Raw genomic sequence first — 17988 nt, 5'->3', positions numbered from 1 at the left:
CACTATCATGGAGTTGAGAATAAAGTCTTCCAGTCACACACACGACAAGCCAAATCAATAATGAGAATACACAGAACAGGAAAGAACCAGCCACCAGATAAGCAACTTGCTGGTGCTCACCTGTGGGAAGCGGACACGCCCTGCTCCCTGACAAGGCAGAGCCTTGTGACTTGAATGCTTTGGGATGCATTTTCCAAGAGCTGTCATAATTACTACCACTGATCAATAGGTTCCAAAGGGCAGTTAACACTCTGGCTATCTGGGAAAGTGACTTGGTCAACCCATAATGCCACTGGTGGTTAAGATTTACTCCTCATTCTGGGATTCTAATAATCTACCAGTTACAATGTTAGACTTTAGGCATGGACTTCCAATTTAAAAATGTAGCTTTGTGTTCGCCAATATTGACCCACTCTCCATCGAATGTCATGTGGAGCAGCTCAGGAGGGAACTTTTAACTTTTACTCTCAATAAGATAACTGGAATATAGCACTCAGTATGATTCTCAGTGGGTTTTTAACTTTTTGAGACTTACTGTGCTGCCTAGTGGCAATCCTCCCACCCCAGCTTCCTGAGTGCTGTGATCACAGGTGTAAATCCCCATACCTGTTTCATTGTTTATTTTGTTTAATTCTCAGTGTGGTGATTTCTGAACATAGGATCTACCCTCGTCTTATACATTTTTGTTTTTCTTATTTAGGGCCAGGTCTTCCTGGCTACCTAGAATCTCTGCCTGGAGGAGACAGGAACTGAACGGACCCTACGTCACTCCTTCAGTCACATGCCCGTTTCTTCAACCAAAAACTGCAGTGCAACCATTAATTTCCGACGCCACTCTCCGGAGATTCAATTTCCTTTAACCTTAACCTCGCGACCTTTAAAGGCATAAATCATCAGCTGAGGCCCAATTAGTGACCTGACATGCCCTTGTTGACATTTAAGGCTAATTAACAGAGAGAGGCAAACAGCAATTTTAAGATTAAAGGGAGCAAATATCCTGGAGAAAGTAACACACCGTCAAATTTATATTATGCAACCGAGTGCCACGCATATTATGTAGAGAGGATATTGCTTGCCTCAGGGCCTGAGGCTGCGTGTGAGATGGGTAGGGGTGGGGATGAATGTCATATGTGGCATTATACATATACAGAGGCTCGCCACTTGGTCTCCATTTAGAAGACTCATTAGCCACACATAGCTGATGGCTACCATGCTGGACCACATGGCTCTAGAGTCCCATACTCAGTAGCCACACATAGTTGACAGCGATCACACTGGACAGCACAGATATAAATCCCCATATCTAAGGGTTTTTAGTTAGGCCACATATACTGGAAACAAAAAAACACTGAAACTTTGTTTGCCAGCACATGTATATGGCTCCTTAATGCTGCATATGGCTGAGGACGTTATGACGCAACACTCAAAAGGGCAACATCATGGAGCCATGAAGTGATGAGCCTGGCAGGTATGGGGGTACACATCTTTAATCCTAGCACTTGGGAGGCAGAGGCAGGTGAATCCACAGCAAGCCCAGTTTATACAGTGAGCTCTGAGCCAGCCAGGGCTATGTAGTAAGACTATCTCAAAGGAAAAAAAAAATAACTCTGAAGACCTTTCCCTGTCATGGCACATGCTCAAGTTAAATTACACAAAGCAGCATACAAAATAAAGTAAGAAAAATTAAGCCACCACCATTGCGATGTGTATGCTTACCAAAGAGATTAATGGGTCTTTGTGACATCATGGTGGGATAATGGGCAAGGCTTGGTTTGACTTTCATTTGTTCTCCCGAGTTCAGAAATGATGTTATTTTGGTTATAAAAATTAACTGCTAAATCTGAGAATGTAGGCAACCACATTCATCATGAACATTGTGTGAACTGAGTTGCTCTTGACTGACGCAGCATGACTTACTTATAAGAGAGTCAGTGAAGGAAATATAAAATAATAGGATAAAAAGACCTGACTTCAGATACACATTCTGGCCTCAGGGTTCATGTTTGTAAACCAAACACGCCTGTTAAAAGGAGGCAAAAATCCTTCCTCAAACAAACCAGCTAAGAAAAATATTCATTTTCTTTTCCAGACCACAAAGTGTCTTCCCAGGAGTATACTGCAACTTCGTGCCATAAGAGAAAGCTGTAATTGGGCTGCGTGTCTGCAGCTTAGGCCTGCCAGTTGGGCAACGTGCCAACTGCTGCATCCCTAACAAGTGGAGAGAGTCAAGATGCTAGCCTTGAACCACAGCCAGGAAAGTTGAGAAGAATGCTTTTACTTTTCAAAAAAAAAAAAAAAAACTTGTTTAAGAAAAAAAAAATCACCAAAACTTCCAATTGTTTAAAAACTAAGTTTAGCCAGGCAGTGGTGGCACATGCCCTTAATCCCAGTACTCAGGAGGCAGAGGCAGGTGGATCTCTGTGAGTTCAAGGCCAGCCTGGTCTACATGAGCTAGATTCAGGACAGGCACCAAAGCTACACAGAGACACCCTGTCTCAAAAGACAAACAACCAAAAACCTTAAGTTTAACTTTCGTCAAGTGTTTCTATTGCATGCTCAAAGAACCTTAAATTAAAGAAAAAACAAATAAGAACAGAAACGGAATATACATAGAGGTAGAACAGAATTATTTATTAAATAATAATGTATCTTTTCTTTTTTGTTATCTGCCTTTGCATTTTTGAGGTTAATGGATAGAGATTGTTTTAGAGTCGAATAAAATTAAAGAACTTTAAAATTATTTTTCTGAAGAGGCAAACTTCTTAGCCTTTTAATGGGTAATGACTTGACCTATATAATTCTCCTTTGTTGGTATGTATGGGGTCCTCACCCGGTCCCTGGGATGTTTCCCAGTACAGACTAGATGTCAAGTGACTACTTCGTGCATATACAGCTGAATAAGGAGGTCTTGATACCAGCTGACAAGAGCTATAGTCAAATTGCACAAAAGTCAACAAAGGTTGTTGTCGTCAGCACACAAAAACCCTGGGTTTTTCCAATCGACCCTTCACTTTGGCAACTCTTATAGGTGAAGTAGTCTGAATAAGGAGTCTGGAGACAGAATATCCTGTGTGTCAAAACAGAACTTTAAACATCTCACACACACACACACACACACACACACATACACACACACTCGCAGGCACGCACACTTGCACACACGCACGCACGCACACACGGTAGCAACTTAGCAATATTTCACAAAGGTAGCTGTCACAAGCACAGGTTAATAAAAGTTGTTTGCACAGTGCTAGCTTAGGCTAAAGTGCCAAGTCTAGGACAGGTGCCGAGGCTGGAGGTAGTGTCTGTTCGGCGCTTGGCCAGGACTTTGAAGTACTTTTCTTGGCAAGTGAAAGACAGACGTGTGTGCGCGGCTGACGGGAGTGTTTGGCTACCCACAGAGCCACTCCTACACCCTAAACCCGCCACTCAAGTTGATGGTTCTTTATTGTCACTGGCTTATCCAATTATTAATTCAGAAATGTGACCATTTATAAGACTGGAGAAATGCCTAAATCAGAATCTAGTTATTCTACGACGTGGCGACTTTGAGCAAGCACCACCTCCGGAACTGGAATTGTGCTTCCCTTGCAGATTGCACTGTCTGTGTGCAGCTCATGCTGCAGACTTCCCACCAGCTCCCGCACACCTCCTGCACCAGGGCCCACACACCTCTTGCACCAGGACCAGTGCATCCCCATGCATCTCCAACTGTGCACCTCCTGTTCCAGGACCTGGATTAGCAAATTTCATCGCCTCAGCTGAGGATGTATTTTGGCACATGGTTTCCATAGTGGGTGCCGTGCAATGTTTATCTCTGACAGACACTGGGAAGCCCAGTTGGCTTTCTTATAATAGTGTCTATGACCTTATCTATTTTCATAGTCAATTACATGTTATGATAAGTTCACGATGGGTTACCAGTAAGGGCACATAAACGGGAGGAATTTGAGCAAGTTATCTGAGGTTTTGTTTGGTTTTCTTTTTTCTTATTTGTAAACAGGAGCGGGTGGCGCGGGATGTGGAATTTATTTTTATGGAGTTGTTGTGGGGTCAGGAAGACTAGATATACACAACATGTTGAGAAATGCGAAAGGCGCAGACGTAACAATAAATTTACTAGTTAGTATTATTCCGACTTTCACCAACATTGTTGTTATTAGTTTTGGTTGAGACAGGGTCTTATATAGCCCAGGCTGGCCTCGAACTTCTCATCCTTGCGCCTCTAGTCCTGAGTCCTGGAACTACAGGTGACAGGTGTACATTGGTATACTTGGTCTGTGTGGTGCTGGCTAAGTTAGGGTTTCATGTACATTAGGCAAGCACCCAGCCAACTGAGCTATATCCCCATCCCCAGTGGCATTATTTTAATTTTCAGAACTACCACCTGACTGTTTTTCTTCATTCTTAGATCTATATGAATGAATGGAGGAAAAGGAAGGGAATGTCCTGGAGGGCCAGCTTTCTTTTCTATTAACTTACATTTTTTTTCCCCCTCTACCCATGGCTCGGCAGTGTGCATGTGAGCTATGGAGAGAAAGGAAGAAGGCGTCGATAGTCTGTAGAGAAATTAAAGTTTAGGCCAAGGAAGGAGGTAGCGGTGAGTGGGATGGTCCATTTTTAAGCTTTCCTTTGAGAGTGCAAGCTAGCTTGTTACCACGTAGATTACACTGGCGGTTTTAGAATTTCATAATAGAGCCTGCAACCTCAGTGGCTCACACTAATCTGTTCTTCTCCGTGATGTTGATCATCATGGTTCCATCAGTAGACTGACTTTCAATAACACAAAAGCAGAAAACCTTCTCAGAAGGGATTCTTAGATGTAGGCCATCTACTGAAAAAGCTTACATGAAACTGTTAGGAACTGGATAACCTGGGAGCTGGAGAGATGGTTCAGTAGTTAAGAGCACTTGAGCTTCCTGGAATCTGGGTTCAAACTCTATCACTCCCATGTTAGTTTACAGCCACCTGTAACTTCTATCCCAGAGGATACGACACCTTTTTCTGGCCTCTGGGGGTATCAGGCAAAATGTCATACAAACAAACAAACAAACCAAAAAACCAACAAATAATTATTGGCTGACTGACCTTAGGGTATGCTCTTTCTCATTCCTAGTGTGTTATACAAGCTTTTCACGTAAGACAAACCTGGCTGAAACTGGCAGCTGCCAGTTCCAGCCTAACAACAGAACCACCCACAGTTCAATTAGAGACACAGCCCTGGCTTCCGTTACTTGAGATTGCTGGACACAAAACGTCTCTGGACCCAAATGATTCAACAGAACGATGAGCATAAAGAAAAAACAAAACGAGACAAAGTAGCATCAGTTTAAATGAAAACTTCACATTGAGCCCCCAGATTTAGTATGAAGAATTAAACAGCTCAGAGGCAAGCCTTGCCTCCAAAGCAAGCTTGGCCTGCAAAGGCAGAACAAGCGTTAGCAGCAAGAAGGCAGGGATGCAGTGGGGAAACTAGCTGTCTGAGTGGCATATGAAAGATGAGAGAGACATGCTTCCACTCTGTGGGGAAGATAAAAGATGTTCCTAGAAGTGGAACAGGCTACAAACAGGCCCACAGAGACACTCTGAAGCATGGAGAAGCAAGCCGACAGAGGCCCAACGGAACCACTGTGCAGCCCTGTGGCATGTCTTAGTTTGTTGATGTCAACTGACCCCGTGTCTGGAGCTGCCAGAAAGGAGACAGGGATTTTACAATGACTGCACAAACTCTGGGAGGAAGAGCTGAAGGTGTGTGATCTCAGAGGAGAAGGCTGAGGTGGTGTTTTCCTTCTCTTCTTCCTTTTCATGTGGCAAAGGCAGACTGAGGAAGAAGTACCCAATGGACTACCGCCCAAGAAGGCTTTATGTAACGTGTCTCTGGAGACACACAGCTAGAACGCATCAGACTTAAACGGCGAGTGTCCACTTGCTTGATGAGAGCATCAGGCCCTTCTCTCCACTTCACACTGCCTTTAACACAGGCTTCCACTAACTCACACTACTTCCTGACGCTTCTGACTTTTGAGAACAGCAAGTCTTAGCAGCTGCTCCCCACTAGCTTCCAGGCATCACGAGCGGCTACCCACGGAACACGGACTGTGGCTGAGACAGCCGAGTTCCACAGTTCCCCTGTGGGAGCGAACTGATGGGCCATTACCATAGACTTCCCCCTGTATTTTACTAGGAACCCAGCAGGAATATAGCCTTTAGAAATACACCTTCAGGGACTTCCAATTCCATTAGCGTTCCCTTGGCTAAATACTGAAAGATATTGTGCAATTCTGCATATCACTTGCTATTTTAACGTGTAGATCCCTCTTATACTTTTTCGTTATTTCAGGGTTTTAGTTCGAATACTCGCTATAATTTTCAATACAAATTTTAGATTTTCAAAAATTATAAGCGAAGCAGAGACTCTGCTCTTTATTATTTTAGCAGTGGTCTTTTGATGGTGTGGCCGGGGGGCTTTGTGTATCTTTTGTATATTAACATTGTATGACAGATTTGGATGGCATCCCATCCACTGTCCCTCTCTGACCAAAGGCTACCAATACTGAGATATAGCTGAGAGTTGGAAACGACCGACAGAGCCAAGCAGCTGGTTTGTCCAAGGAGCAAGGCTAAGGTGTTGGAATGTGTACCTGGCCATCCGTCCCGATGGTGCCTCCGCAGTCTGCCAGGAGCTCCGACATGTCATAGTAGCTGACAAACTCCCACAGACAGGCTTCCAGGTTCAGGTTTCGGTAGAATCGTAAGGTGCTGGAACCCCTGACCGGCGCACTGTACTGGTAAGGATAGGTCTCTCCAACGACCTGCGGGTTCTTCGTGGCATTAGTCAGGAAGCCATGGCGGGTCTTCACTTCGGTGTAGTCCAGCAGGTTGGAACACTTGTGGTTACCAACTCTGGTGCCGTCGGGGCTGAGGGTCAGCTCAAAGTTGGATAGCTCTCTCGTGGAGATGACGGGCAGCATTCCTGTGGGGGAAGCACAGCGAAGCGCGGCCGTCTGCCCTTACTTGCATTTTTATTTTAATTTTAAAGAATGCCTTTTAAGTTGACAGACTTTCAAAACTAGGTAGAAAGAGTTGGAGGAAGCAGACGGACTTGAAAGTCAATTTGCAAACTGAGGATTAAGGAAGCGAAACCAACCGGGTTACAAGCACCCCAACTCCCAAGGCTTTACCAGGGTAGCTACTGTCTATATGTCTGAGGTCTCGCTTTACCCACGGTACCTACCATCTATATGTGGCATCGTGACGGTGAGCTTGATGAGGTTTGCAAAGTCTGGGTCCTCGGGACCAGTGTAGCGCAATTTAGCTGAGAATGGCTCCGCCCCGACTACCCCAGGCACACGGGGCTGACAGAGACCTTGAAGAAAAGAAGCACATTTATGCTAAGAGAAGATGACAGCACACAAGGAATGTTTTAATGTAGGTGCCATTGCTTTCTATATTTTAATATTCCCCATGATCTAAGATCTGGCTGGGAATGAGCATCAGAAGGAAGGAGAAGACTGTGTGAGAGGTGACCTCAGCATGCATTCGGGGACCTCTCCACAGTTCCTGGTCAGACTGACCATATATGACGACCATTTATGCCAGGGACATATTCAAAAAATTACTGTATAATGTGAACAGATAAAATGAAAATGGGTGAAATACAATACAAACCAAATATAGTCACGTGGAGTGAATCTTAATGTTACCCTAGAACAATATGATGAATCATGAGATATGTATCATATACTAGCTATAATTAAATATCACCTACTGGAGAATAAAACTAGAAGTGTGTTTTAACAGTGCTGGAACTGATCACAGAGTGTTACTGCTTTATAATTTCTATTCGTGTGTGTGTGTGTATGTGTGTGTGTGTGTGTGAGAGAGAGAGAGAGAGAGAGAGAGACAGACAGACAGACAGACAGACAGAGAGAGGAAGAGAGAGACAGAGAGAGGAAGAGAGAGAGAGAGAGAGAGAGAGAGAGAGAGAGAGAGAGAGAGAGAGAGAGAGACCAGAGGTATCACATCCCCTGGAGCCGGAGCTACAGCTCTGAGCCACCTGGCGTGGGTATTTGGAAGTGGACGTGGGTCCTCTGATATATGCTCTTAACTATTGAGCCATCAACCCAGCTACCTAAAACTACCTCTTTGATCTGAGAGTAAACACATTTTAAATAGAAATGTGCCTTTACAAATGTTAAAACCCATTCAGTTTAGGAATAGGAGTCTGAGTCAGGGTGGAGTGGAATGGGAGTCTAATTCAGAGGTGGAGTACTGGTCTCGTGTGCACAAGAGCCTGGGCTCCATTCTCAGCACTTCCGACAGTAAACCAGGGAGAGACAGCTCGGTGATTGAGTCTGCTGACTGCTATTGTGGACGACCTGAGTTCAGGTCCTAGAACACACAGTGGCTCACAACCATCTGTAACTCTAGTTCCAGGGCATGTGATGTTCTCTTCTGATCTCAATGAGCGCTGAGCACACACGGGACACATAGGAACATAACAAGCATACATACATACACTTCTGACCTCCTGAGTGAGCGCTGAGCACACACAGTACACATAGGAACATACAAGCATACATACATACATTTAAACTGAAAATAAATAAAACCTTAAAAACAAACCTAACCCACCAAATCAAAACCGGACCAACAACAAAAACCACACAGAAATGAGGAATTCGCGATACCGCAGTGTTTCCCCGCCGTTCACAGGGAAACGGTCTCTCACCTTCCTCTCTGCCGATGGTGACGATGGGGCTCATCAGCTCCAGGCCTTCATTCCCATTGGTGTTCACAGCACGGGCTGCGCACTGTACCCGGGAGCCAGGCTGAAAGTATATGGAGTCTAACGTGATCATTTTGGATGACGTGAAGAAAGTATCGAAGTCTACCTCTCTCATAGGGCTGGTTACGCCATCCGGGCCAGCAGGAGCGCTAATCAGCCATCGGTATCGGGTCAAAGTGTCATTGATGCTCTCGCTGGCACAAAGAGAGCCCGTTTTGTCATAGTCTGGATATTTGGGATTGCAAGCCTAGGGGAAAAGCAAAGAAAACAGTGTTAGGACCAGAGTAGACAGTACTGTGGACTTGATTCTTCCCAAGCTCCTTCAGCCCTCACGCCTCCACTGCCCCCCACATGCTACATTTTTGTCATGGAACTTCTGAATTCTTATGCGCAGTTGTGATCGTTTTTCTGACCCTTTGACTCCCAGCAGCTCATTGGACATTACCGCGCTCAGGAGTGTTAATCACAGCAGCATATCTTGAATCCCCAGAGTCATTTTTTACCGTCTTCTCTCATGCTTCTGTCCCCTCTCCCCCTGCCCTACAAAACGCATTAGAATCTGCCTGTCCCGTGAGACTGGTCACACCATTGGGGCTAGCAAGAGTGCCAACCAGACATCTATCGGGAGCTCAATCCTTCAATCCTTCTCTTCCCTTCTTCACATCCAGCAGGCGGATGACCTTGACCACTCTGCGCTGTGACGCTCCTTAGGCTGATTCCTTCTGTGCCATTCCCATGGCTCCTTCCCAGCTAATTCAAGTCCTCCATTCCCATGGCTCCTTCCCAGCTAATTCAAGTCCTCCCTTTCCAGCTCGTTATGCACTACCGCCCCACTAACATTCCAACAGGACGCTCTTCTCAGGCATTTCTGCACGAGAACACTTCCTGCCACCCAACAGATGAATTCCAGGTTGCCTAAAGAGACATTTAGAGCCCCTTGTGAGCTAACACCAAATTATTCATGCCTTGGTACCCTGACGAAGATTCATTGTGTGCCTGTGATATGTGGAGTGTCTGATTACAGCTGCGGTGACATAAAAATACACGTCACAGCTTTTGCTCCCGGGGAACTTAGAAGTCAGTTATGAGAAGGCAGGCAAAACCTGTAATGGGTCCCTCCCATTCTCCCTGACAACCATCCTTCCCGGAATGCTCTCCCCGTACCCGAATCTTAAACTGTCAAAAGTCTACATGATCCTCCACATAGGAGCGGAGCATTCACATTAGCTCTTACACTCTGTTTCAGAGCTATGGAGCCCGAGTTTTCCCACCTGGCCTTGTTCTTTAACCCCTTCTGTGCCGAGCTCAGGCTTTACTGGTTTACCTGACGGTGACAGAGTCTTAAGCTGCACACTGTGAACTCAGTTAATAGGGTTCTGATTGTTTGTTTGTGTTTTGGGAGGGAGAAATGGGAACTTCATTCAATTATTGTTATTTTCTGTTTTTCATAGCTTCAAGTTTAAACCTTAAATTTCTCAAGACACTGCTTATTAAAGTTTATAATTATTTTAAATAGTTGTCTTGTGTAGCTAGAGGTATGACTCAGGGTTAAGAGCAGTTGCTGTTCTTACCGAGGACCTGGGTTTTGTCCCCAGCACCTAAGTGACAGCTCACAACTATCTGTGACTCCAGTTCCAGGGGATCTTATGCTTCCTTCAGCACTTTGTGTCAGGCACTCACGTGGTACACATGACATGCACAAACATGCAAGCAATGACATGCACAAACATGCAAGCAATGACATGCACAAACATGCAAGCAAACATTCATACACGTAAAATGAAAAATAAGTTTGTTAAAAAAAGAATTATCTTAACATTTTTCCCAATTTGATCTATTTCTTACTCACCGTAATGCAGATCACGGGATAGCCAGACACAGGCCCAGCGTCCTCCTTGGCTTTTGAAGTGTCATCATATATCAGCAAGGACACAATGTGAGGGACAGAGGGAAAGGTGACATCCGCCATGCTGTTGAATTCCTCTATATATACAATAGCCTTGGTTGCCTGGAAGGAAAGGAGAGTGATTTGTTAAACATCCGGGTTCTCGGAACTTCTCTCTTTCAGAAAAATGACTAGAAAGTCCCCAGGAATCACTGTGATGAGAAACTGTCCTGCCCAGACCCCATGCAGAGTGACAGGCCACACACAGCTTATTTCTTGTGACCCTGGTGGCCTTGCTCATCTTGAATGTTTGTAGGGAAGGGACCTAAGCCTTGAGTGGTTCATCCAAAGGCTTGCTACTAGCCCACAAGAGGATTAGGTTCTTAGGTCTCTTCAGTTGTGAGGCTAGTAGCTAACTCAGTTGTGGCTTTGTGAAGTTGAAATTACATCATCATCATCAACAACAACAACAAATCCATTAATTGATAGTGGGAGGAAAAAAACTGACAGACACCTTGAAAGAAGTGAGACTTTCAAGGTCATGGGCTGGTGTGGGCTGTTGTGATGCAGAGAGGCCAGGGAGAAGCTAAGCTGTAGGTGGGCAAAGGCTAGGACCACCTGGACCACGGCATAGAGAAGATGAGAGCTAGTCAGAAGGCGGCTCTGGACACTGTCTAGCCAAGGAGGAAAATCACCTCTGCCCATGTCCCTGGCTCTTGAACAGCTCTCCTAGTGCTGATAACTGATAGGACCGTTCTCAAGCATCGCCCTGACACTCTCAAGAGTTGAAAAATACTGCATATCAAGTGTGTTTAATCTTCCTAACCTACCGAACATCATAGACCGAAACCACAGGGCTGTAGGGCTGCAGCTCATGATTGCAGAATAAGGGTAAAAGTAAATTCGAATTAACGTTTTTACAAATAATTTTACAGCGCTGTAAAGGCAAAGAAATGTAAGTTGAATCACGGTCACATCAAAGGTATTTCTCTGTGTTCAAGGGTCTTTAGCAGTAAAGGTGACTTTAGTTATGCCTTGTTCCTTTACCCAAAGGAATGTCACATGCCACTCCATAAAAACAGTGAAAGAGCCACAGGAAATCTATTTAATCAAGACTGTCTGCCTGCAGATCTTGAGTTATAAATATGACTTAAAAGGATAACAGTGTAGCCCGGGAGATGGCCAAGAGGGTAAGGCACTTGTTGCTAAGCCCAGCATCCTTAGTTTGATCTCCAGAACTGATACTGTGGAAGGGGAAGACTAACTCCAATCATAAGCTGTCCTATGACCTCCATGTGTGCTACCCCCTCCCACCACGAATACAAAAAAAAAGTAAGTTAAAAAATTCTTAAAGGACAGCAATGTTACAGAAATACCATTTTTACTGAATACTAAAAATACTTAAGAAAAACATATATTCCCCATTTGATTCCTTATCGATAGTGAACAAGATGATGAGAGCGGCGTAGTACACTCACACATGGTATTGTTGACCTTTTCCTACAAACGGCACGTAAGTTAAGGAATTATTTCCACTGTGCAAAACCAAATTCCATGGCGATTGCACCTATCTTGAAGAATATCTGGCAGGCGATATGATGTATGAAACACATTTTGTGACCATAAAACTTTGCACCTGAAGTTCTCAGCATCAGATTCTAGCCACAGTAGGGGGAATGAGTGGGCACCTTGAGGGCCAGGAAAGTGTTTGGTGGGTAAAGACATCTGCTTCAACGAGTGTTGAATAATTATCTCATCCTTGTGGCAGTCAATTCTACGTTCAGTCACGACACGGGAAGGCTAAAAGGGCTGACGTGGGGCCCAGGGACTGCATCTTTGAATTCCCACAGAAAGGAATATCCATCCAATCAGAACAGAAACCAACGTGGGTGGTTGAAAGGGATCATGCACATCCCCTTTCAGGTACAATGTCATCATTCCTTTAAAAAGGATTTACTTTTATATCATGTGCATGAGTGTTCGTCTCCATTTATGCATGTGCACTTTGTGTGCAGTGCCCACAGAGACCAGAAAAGGACACAGGATCCCCTGGAATTGAAGCCACAGATGGTTGTGAGCCACCAGGTTGGTGTTGGAGACTGCACCCCATGTCCTCTACAAGAGCAGAAAGTGCTCTTTGCAACTGAGCCAGCTCTCTAACCCTGAGTCCCCTTTGCTGTGACTTCTTAGTGTGTTTCCTCTAAGAAAAGGTTGACTGTGGACTTACGGTCTCACTTACCTGTGTCTCTGCTACCATGTTCTCATCTGGTTTTAGGTGGACAGTGAAGGCTTCCCTCATCTCTCTTACCCCGTCAAAGAGTACTTCAATTTCAACGATATGCTGGGTTTCTCCTTCCTTAAACTCGATTTCTACAAATACAAAGTCGCTGATTTAATCTTTTGCATATGAACCTGAGATCTTTTTGGATTGTGGTTCATAACAAGGGCATTTTACATTGTGGTCCAGTACATTGGTGCATGCATGTGTGTGTGTGTGTGTGTGTGTGTGTGTGTAGTGTATGCAATGTGATGCCATTTTATAAAACAATCTGGATTGATCTGTCTGGTGTGATTTCTAAAAATTACTTTTTAACATTAAAAACACTGGGGAATTTCATAGGAAAACACAAACACTTGAGTTGTTTTGTGTCTTCCTTGGTAACTGTCAGCTAAAGGCGCCTGTGGGCTTTTCTCCATGATGGCCTTTCAGGTTGACCAGCATTCCAGTTTCTCCGTTTTTTCCCTGACTCCACCCACTTCTGTCACCAGACATCAATGTGTAAACATCCAAATTTTTGCAGCCCCCTCCAGTTATGCAGAGCAAATGTCTAAGACATTTTAAAATAGTTTATTGCAAACATCTCAATGGTTGTCTCTTGATGTGCATTTTCCTGATGAGATTTCAGTCCCATTTACCTTATTGTGTCAGTTCACGGAACAAAAGTTCAACTTTTGTGGCAATGTTTGCCCTATTTGATTGGGCATGACACCAATTTAGATCATAAAATGAATAATTAAAACATTTTAGAAAAAAAAATCTGTCAAATTTTATTATAAACAGTAAGCTTAGTGGTTACTTGACACCCAGGTGGATTTAGCATTGTTTAACTTTGCCCTTGCTTGTGAGTTTACTACATATTTATAATTTTTCTCTGCTCACTAAAAGAATAAATAGCTTTATTTCTAAGACAAATAATTTTTGTTAAAAGGTTACACAGTGATATTTCGACAGTTTTTCTTTCATGTAAAATCTGTTCATTACAGGAAAAACTGACTTGAGATTTTGTAATTGGGTAGAAAAATCTGTTTTGTTTTCATGGCTTTTGAATTACAAATGACGAGCTTCCAAGTCTGGGAATAACACTGTTTCTGCAAGGGAAATTAAGCTCTGTTGTAGAAGCTGTTTCTTATTAATGTCACTTACTAATTTTGCTACTGATTCAATAACCCATCAGTCACTTGTAACATTTTGTTAGTGAGTCAGAAAATCAAGGTGAATGCCCAGAGCGCTGTGATTAAAGAAGTAACATCTGCTGAGGCAGAAAAGCAGGAACATTTGCTGATAAAGAGAATTAATGTTTATGATTGTGCTGTTAGCAAACAACGCAGAGAGATGGGGCAGGGCGGGGGAGAGAGACAGAGAGAGAGAGAGAGAGAAGCATCTAGTTGTTTCACTAGCTCTTGGAAGTAAGCAATGGATTGGTACCAAAACCTGCACAAGGAGAAAATGACAGAGGCTCCTACACCCCACAGATTGAGGCTGCCGTGGCTGGTATTTCTTTACCTATTCACTGTCCCTGTTAACACACTACCTTTAATGCTTGAATGAAGCTGTCCGGCATGGCTAGCACACACTTTCTTTTTTTTTTTTTTTTTTGGTTTTTTTCGAGACAGGGTTTCTCTGCAGCTTTTTTAGAGCCTGTCCTGGAACTAGCTCTTGTAGACCAGGCTGGTCTCGAACTCACAGAGATCCGCCTGCCTCTGCCTCCCGAGTGCTGGGATTAAAGGCGTGCGCCACCACTGCCTGGCTAGCACACACTTTCAAACTCACAACAAATACACTCTATACCGTCTGACCACAGAACAGAGTAAAACTCACATTCCCTGGGCTCCAAACACACACAGCAATTCTAAAATTTCCCTCAGAGAAAGTTCTGGGGATTCTGCGCTTTGTCATTCTATAGAGGTAGTTTAAAAGCTCATTTATTTTCTCTCCCCCTTCCCCACTTTTCCTCACAGTCTCACCCCCAACAGTGCAGTCACAATCCAGCTGGACCTGACAGACCCCAGGAGGCCCGTACCTTCTGACACCGGGTGATAATCCTCTCCAGAGGTGGCCGAGCCATCCTTGGTGTGGACTCTCACAATGGAAACCTTTGAAGTGTCTCCTTGGCGGACCACTGGAATTTTGACGACAACTGACTCTCCTGGTTCGCTGGGTTCAGTGACACTGAATTTGGTTTCTCCAAATTTGATCACGGCTTCTAAGTGTGTGGAAAACACAGACATATTAAGTGGCTGGCAGAGTTTTCCCCCCCTTCTGTTTCTTCCCACACAGGGTATTTATTATTATTATTATTATTATTATTATTATTATTATTATTATTATTATTATTATTATTATTGTTATCCTCTCGGCTTCTCTCTGCTGCCTCAACATTAGTGTGAGGTCAGAAGGAGAAGCTGGTGAGTGACACCTCAATCCTTCCTGAGAAGTGGTGAGCCTATAGAAGGCATGTCCTCTGTGGTGTCTCTTTGTCCCATAGAGCTTATAAGAGAATGCCATTGAGAAGGGGCGTGAAAGGGGGAATCACTGGCCCAGGACTGGGGAGACATAAAGACCTATGTAGGGGCGAGGGCAGGTATGAAGGCTTATGCTTCAGTATGCAGGCATAAACCATAGCTACCCCAAAAAGCTTTGTCAATTTTTAAATTTTGCAGTGATGGCATTGAACTTAGGGTCTTGTAAGTGTTAGGTATGAACGTGACCATTGAACTATATGTATCCAAAGCTTTTCAGTTTGTCAGTTTTTGTTATATGTGCATGCTGGGGCCTGACGTTGCTGCTGCTTGTCTTCCTCCAGAACTCCCCACTTGATTTTCCGGGGCAGAGTCTTTTGCTGAACCCGGAGCTTACCAATTTGACTAGTCTTAGCTAGGCAGCTTGCGCCAGAGATCCTGCTTCTTTTGCCTCCTAGATGAAGTAGGGGATTATTGGCAGGTTTCCACACCTGTGCAGCTTTAATGAGGGTTCTGGGGACATAAACTGTCATCCTCAAGCTTGTCTGGAAAACACTTTATCTATTGAACATCTCCCGAGCCCCTAAACTTATCAGTGTGGGGGCTGTTTTGTTCCCCACTTGTTTTCTTACGTCTCAGTTGTCTGCAAGTCCCACTGAAAAAGAGGGGCTATTTTTCTGCGCCACCCAGGAACTCAGGGGTGGGAGGGGGGTGGGGAATGGCCTTCAGTTCCAGAGTCACTGTTTAGCAAAGGCAGTGACTTCTTACTGTCAGAGTCGTCCTGGATTCTTATCAGAGTTTCATTTTGCTCGCCGACTGCAGCCCCAAAGGCAGAGCTGCTCTGTGGCGAGCCAAGTACCAGGCGCAGCTCCTCCACACCCTCGTAGATGCCATCATCCACCAGCTCAAGGACGCAGGGCTTCTCTGTCTCACCTGGAGCAAACGACAGTGACCCATGATAGAAGGACACGCCGAAAATGAGAACCAAGCAGAGGAGCAAGGGCGTTGCTGTCCCCTGCTCTGCCGGCGCAAAGGCTGCTGTCTGTAATAAGTCTGGAATAGCTATTTGCTGAACATGGGACTATTTGTACACATACGTATAAAGAGTTCTGCAGCTTCTCTCTTTACAGTCTAGCATTTGTCTTGGACAGCAAAGGAAAAAGGAAATGCCACCTTTGCACGCGCACCTCTAGAACTGTGGTGGGGAAGTGAGTCAACAGACCACTGCTCATGGTCTCTGTTAATCTCACTGCACCGGGTTTTCATGTTACTAACTTTTGGCTTGTTGGCCAAATCACTGACCCAAAACAATTGGATTTTTGCCTCTAATAACTGGGACCAGTATTATAGGCCTGACTTTTTCCAATCTCACTAAAAATTCTTTAAAAACAGATTAGCGGCCATATGATATACTAGCAAATGGTTGCTCAAATATTAGTCAGCAAGCTTTACTTTTGAGCACTTACGTTGTTCTCAATACTCCATCAATATGAGCATAATTTTCCACATGTTTGTCCTTTTCGATAGGAAATATTCCAAAAATTAAGCTATTAGGACAAAGCAGTGAGATATATGAAGGCACTGACATATATTAAAAGTGTGAGATAAAGGGCTAGAGAGATGGCTCAGAGGTTAAGAGCACTGACTGCTCTTCCAGAGGACCTGGGTTCAACTCTCAACCCTCATAAGGCAGCTCACAACTGTCTGTAATTCCAGTTCCTGGGATTTGACACTCATGGCAAAACACCAATGTACATAAAATAAAAGTAAATAAAATTTTAAAAACCGTAAAAGCAAGAGATACATTTCTGCCTAACAACATTTCACCATTAACTCAATTTCTAGCTTTGTAAAATTTGCATATTTGATGGCTTCTTTACTGCTGAGTTCTGAACTAACAATAAAATACATCATTAGGAATCAAAAGGTTAATGAAGAGACCCCAGGATATCTGTTCAACCTGCTGCAATGCATATGCCTGGCCATTTCGTGCACATAAGCTCATGTTGTAATCTTGTTGGGAAACTGGGAAATTTGATTTCACTCTCTTTTCCTGATGACCTATTTCTCAAACCACACTTGGGGTTCTTAAATTACACCCAGAAACTTCAAGGGCTTAAGGCACTGTCTCCGTAACCTTGACAACCTGAGTTTAATACCTCAGACACAGTGTGGGAGGAAGAGAAATCCCAACTCCTAAAACGTCCTCTGATTCATGTCAGCTGTGGCGTACACACGCCCCTCCCCCGTGCTCACACACCCCAAATCAATAAATTAATAAAAGATTTAAGGCGTTTCCGAGCTCACACATACCAGGAAGGAAGGTGACAATGGAGGCATCGGTATTTGGGCGTTCTTCGAAGTCCATCATCACCTGCGCCGAGGCCTGCCTCGTGTAGCATCTCACAGAGGACCTGTGCTGGACATCTCCACTCCTGGAGATCACGGCAGCTACACGTGCATCATTTTCACTGCAAGTGTACACTCTTTCTTTGAACTGCATCTTAGGCACTGTGCAGAAAAGAAGTGCATGGGTCAAAATGCGTAGACGCATCCTTTCTTTCAAATGGCATTT

The 17988-nt window shown here is 44.2% G+C and overlaps 1 protein-coding gene across 1 annotated transcript in view; it reads right to left on the bottom strand.

Moving 5' to 3' along the window:
* The window catches only part of Frem2 (FRAS1 related extracellular matrix 2), a 130813-nt gene that overhangs the window by 13955 nt on the left and 98870 nt on the right, over positions 1 to 17988 (bottom strand). The window contains exons 9-16 of the mRNA XM_038348099.1: positions 17727 to 17924; positions 16182 to 16346; positions 14975 to 15157; positions 12913 to 13043; positions 10638 to 10796; positions 8732 to 9035; positions 7235 to 7366; positions 6642 to 6973 (exon numbers count right to left, since the gene is read on the bottom strand). Coding sequence (XP_038204027.1) covers positions 6642 to 6973; positions 7235 to 7366; positions 8732 to 9035; positions 10638 to 10796; positions 12913 to 13043; positions 14975 to 15157; positions 16182 to 16346; positions 17727 to 17924 — 1604 coding nt within the window. The remainder of the gene's footprint in view (positions 1 to 6641; positions 6974 to 7234; positions 7367 to 8731; positions 9036 to 10637; positions 10797 to 12912; positions 13044 to 14974; positions 15158 to 16181; positions 16347 to 17726; positions 17925 to 17988) is intronic.

This window comes from Arvicola amphibius, chromosome 11 (assembly GCF_903992535.2).
Source record: "Arvicola amphibius chromosome 11, mArvAmp1.2, whole genome shotgun sequence".
In the NCBI taxonomy this organism is placed as follows: Eukaryota; Metazoa; Chordata; class Mammalia; order Rodentia; family Cricetidae; genus Arvicola; species Arvicola amphibius.
Note: the sequence above shows the minus strand (reverse complement) of the source record. Positions and strands in the feature narration are given on the sequence as shown.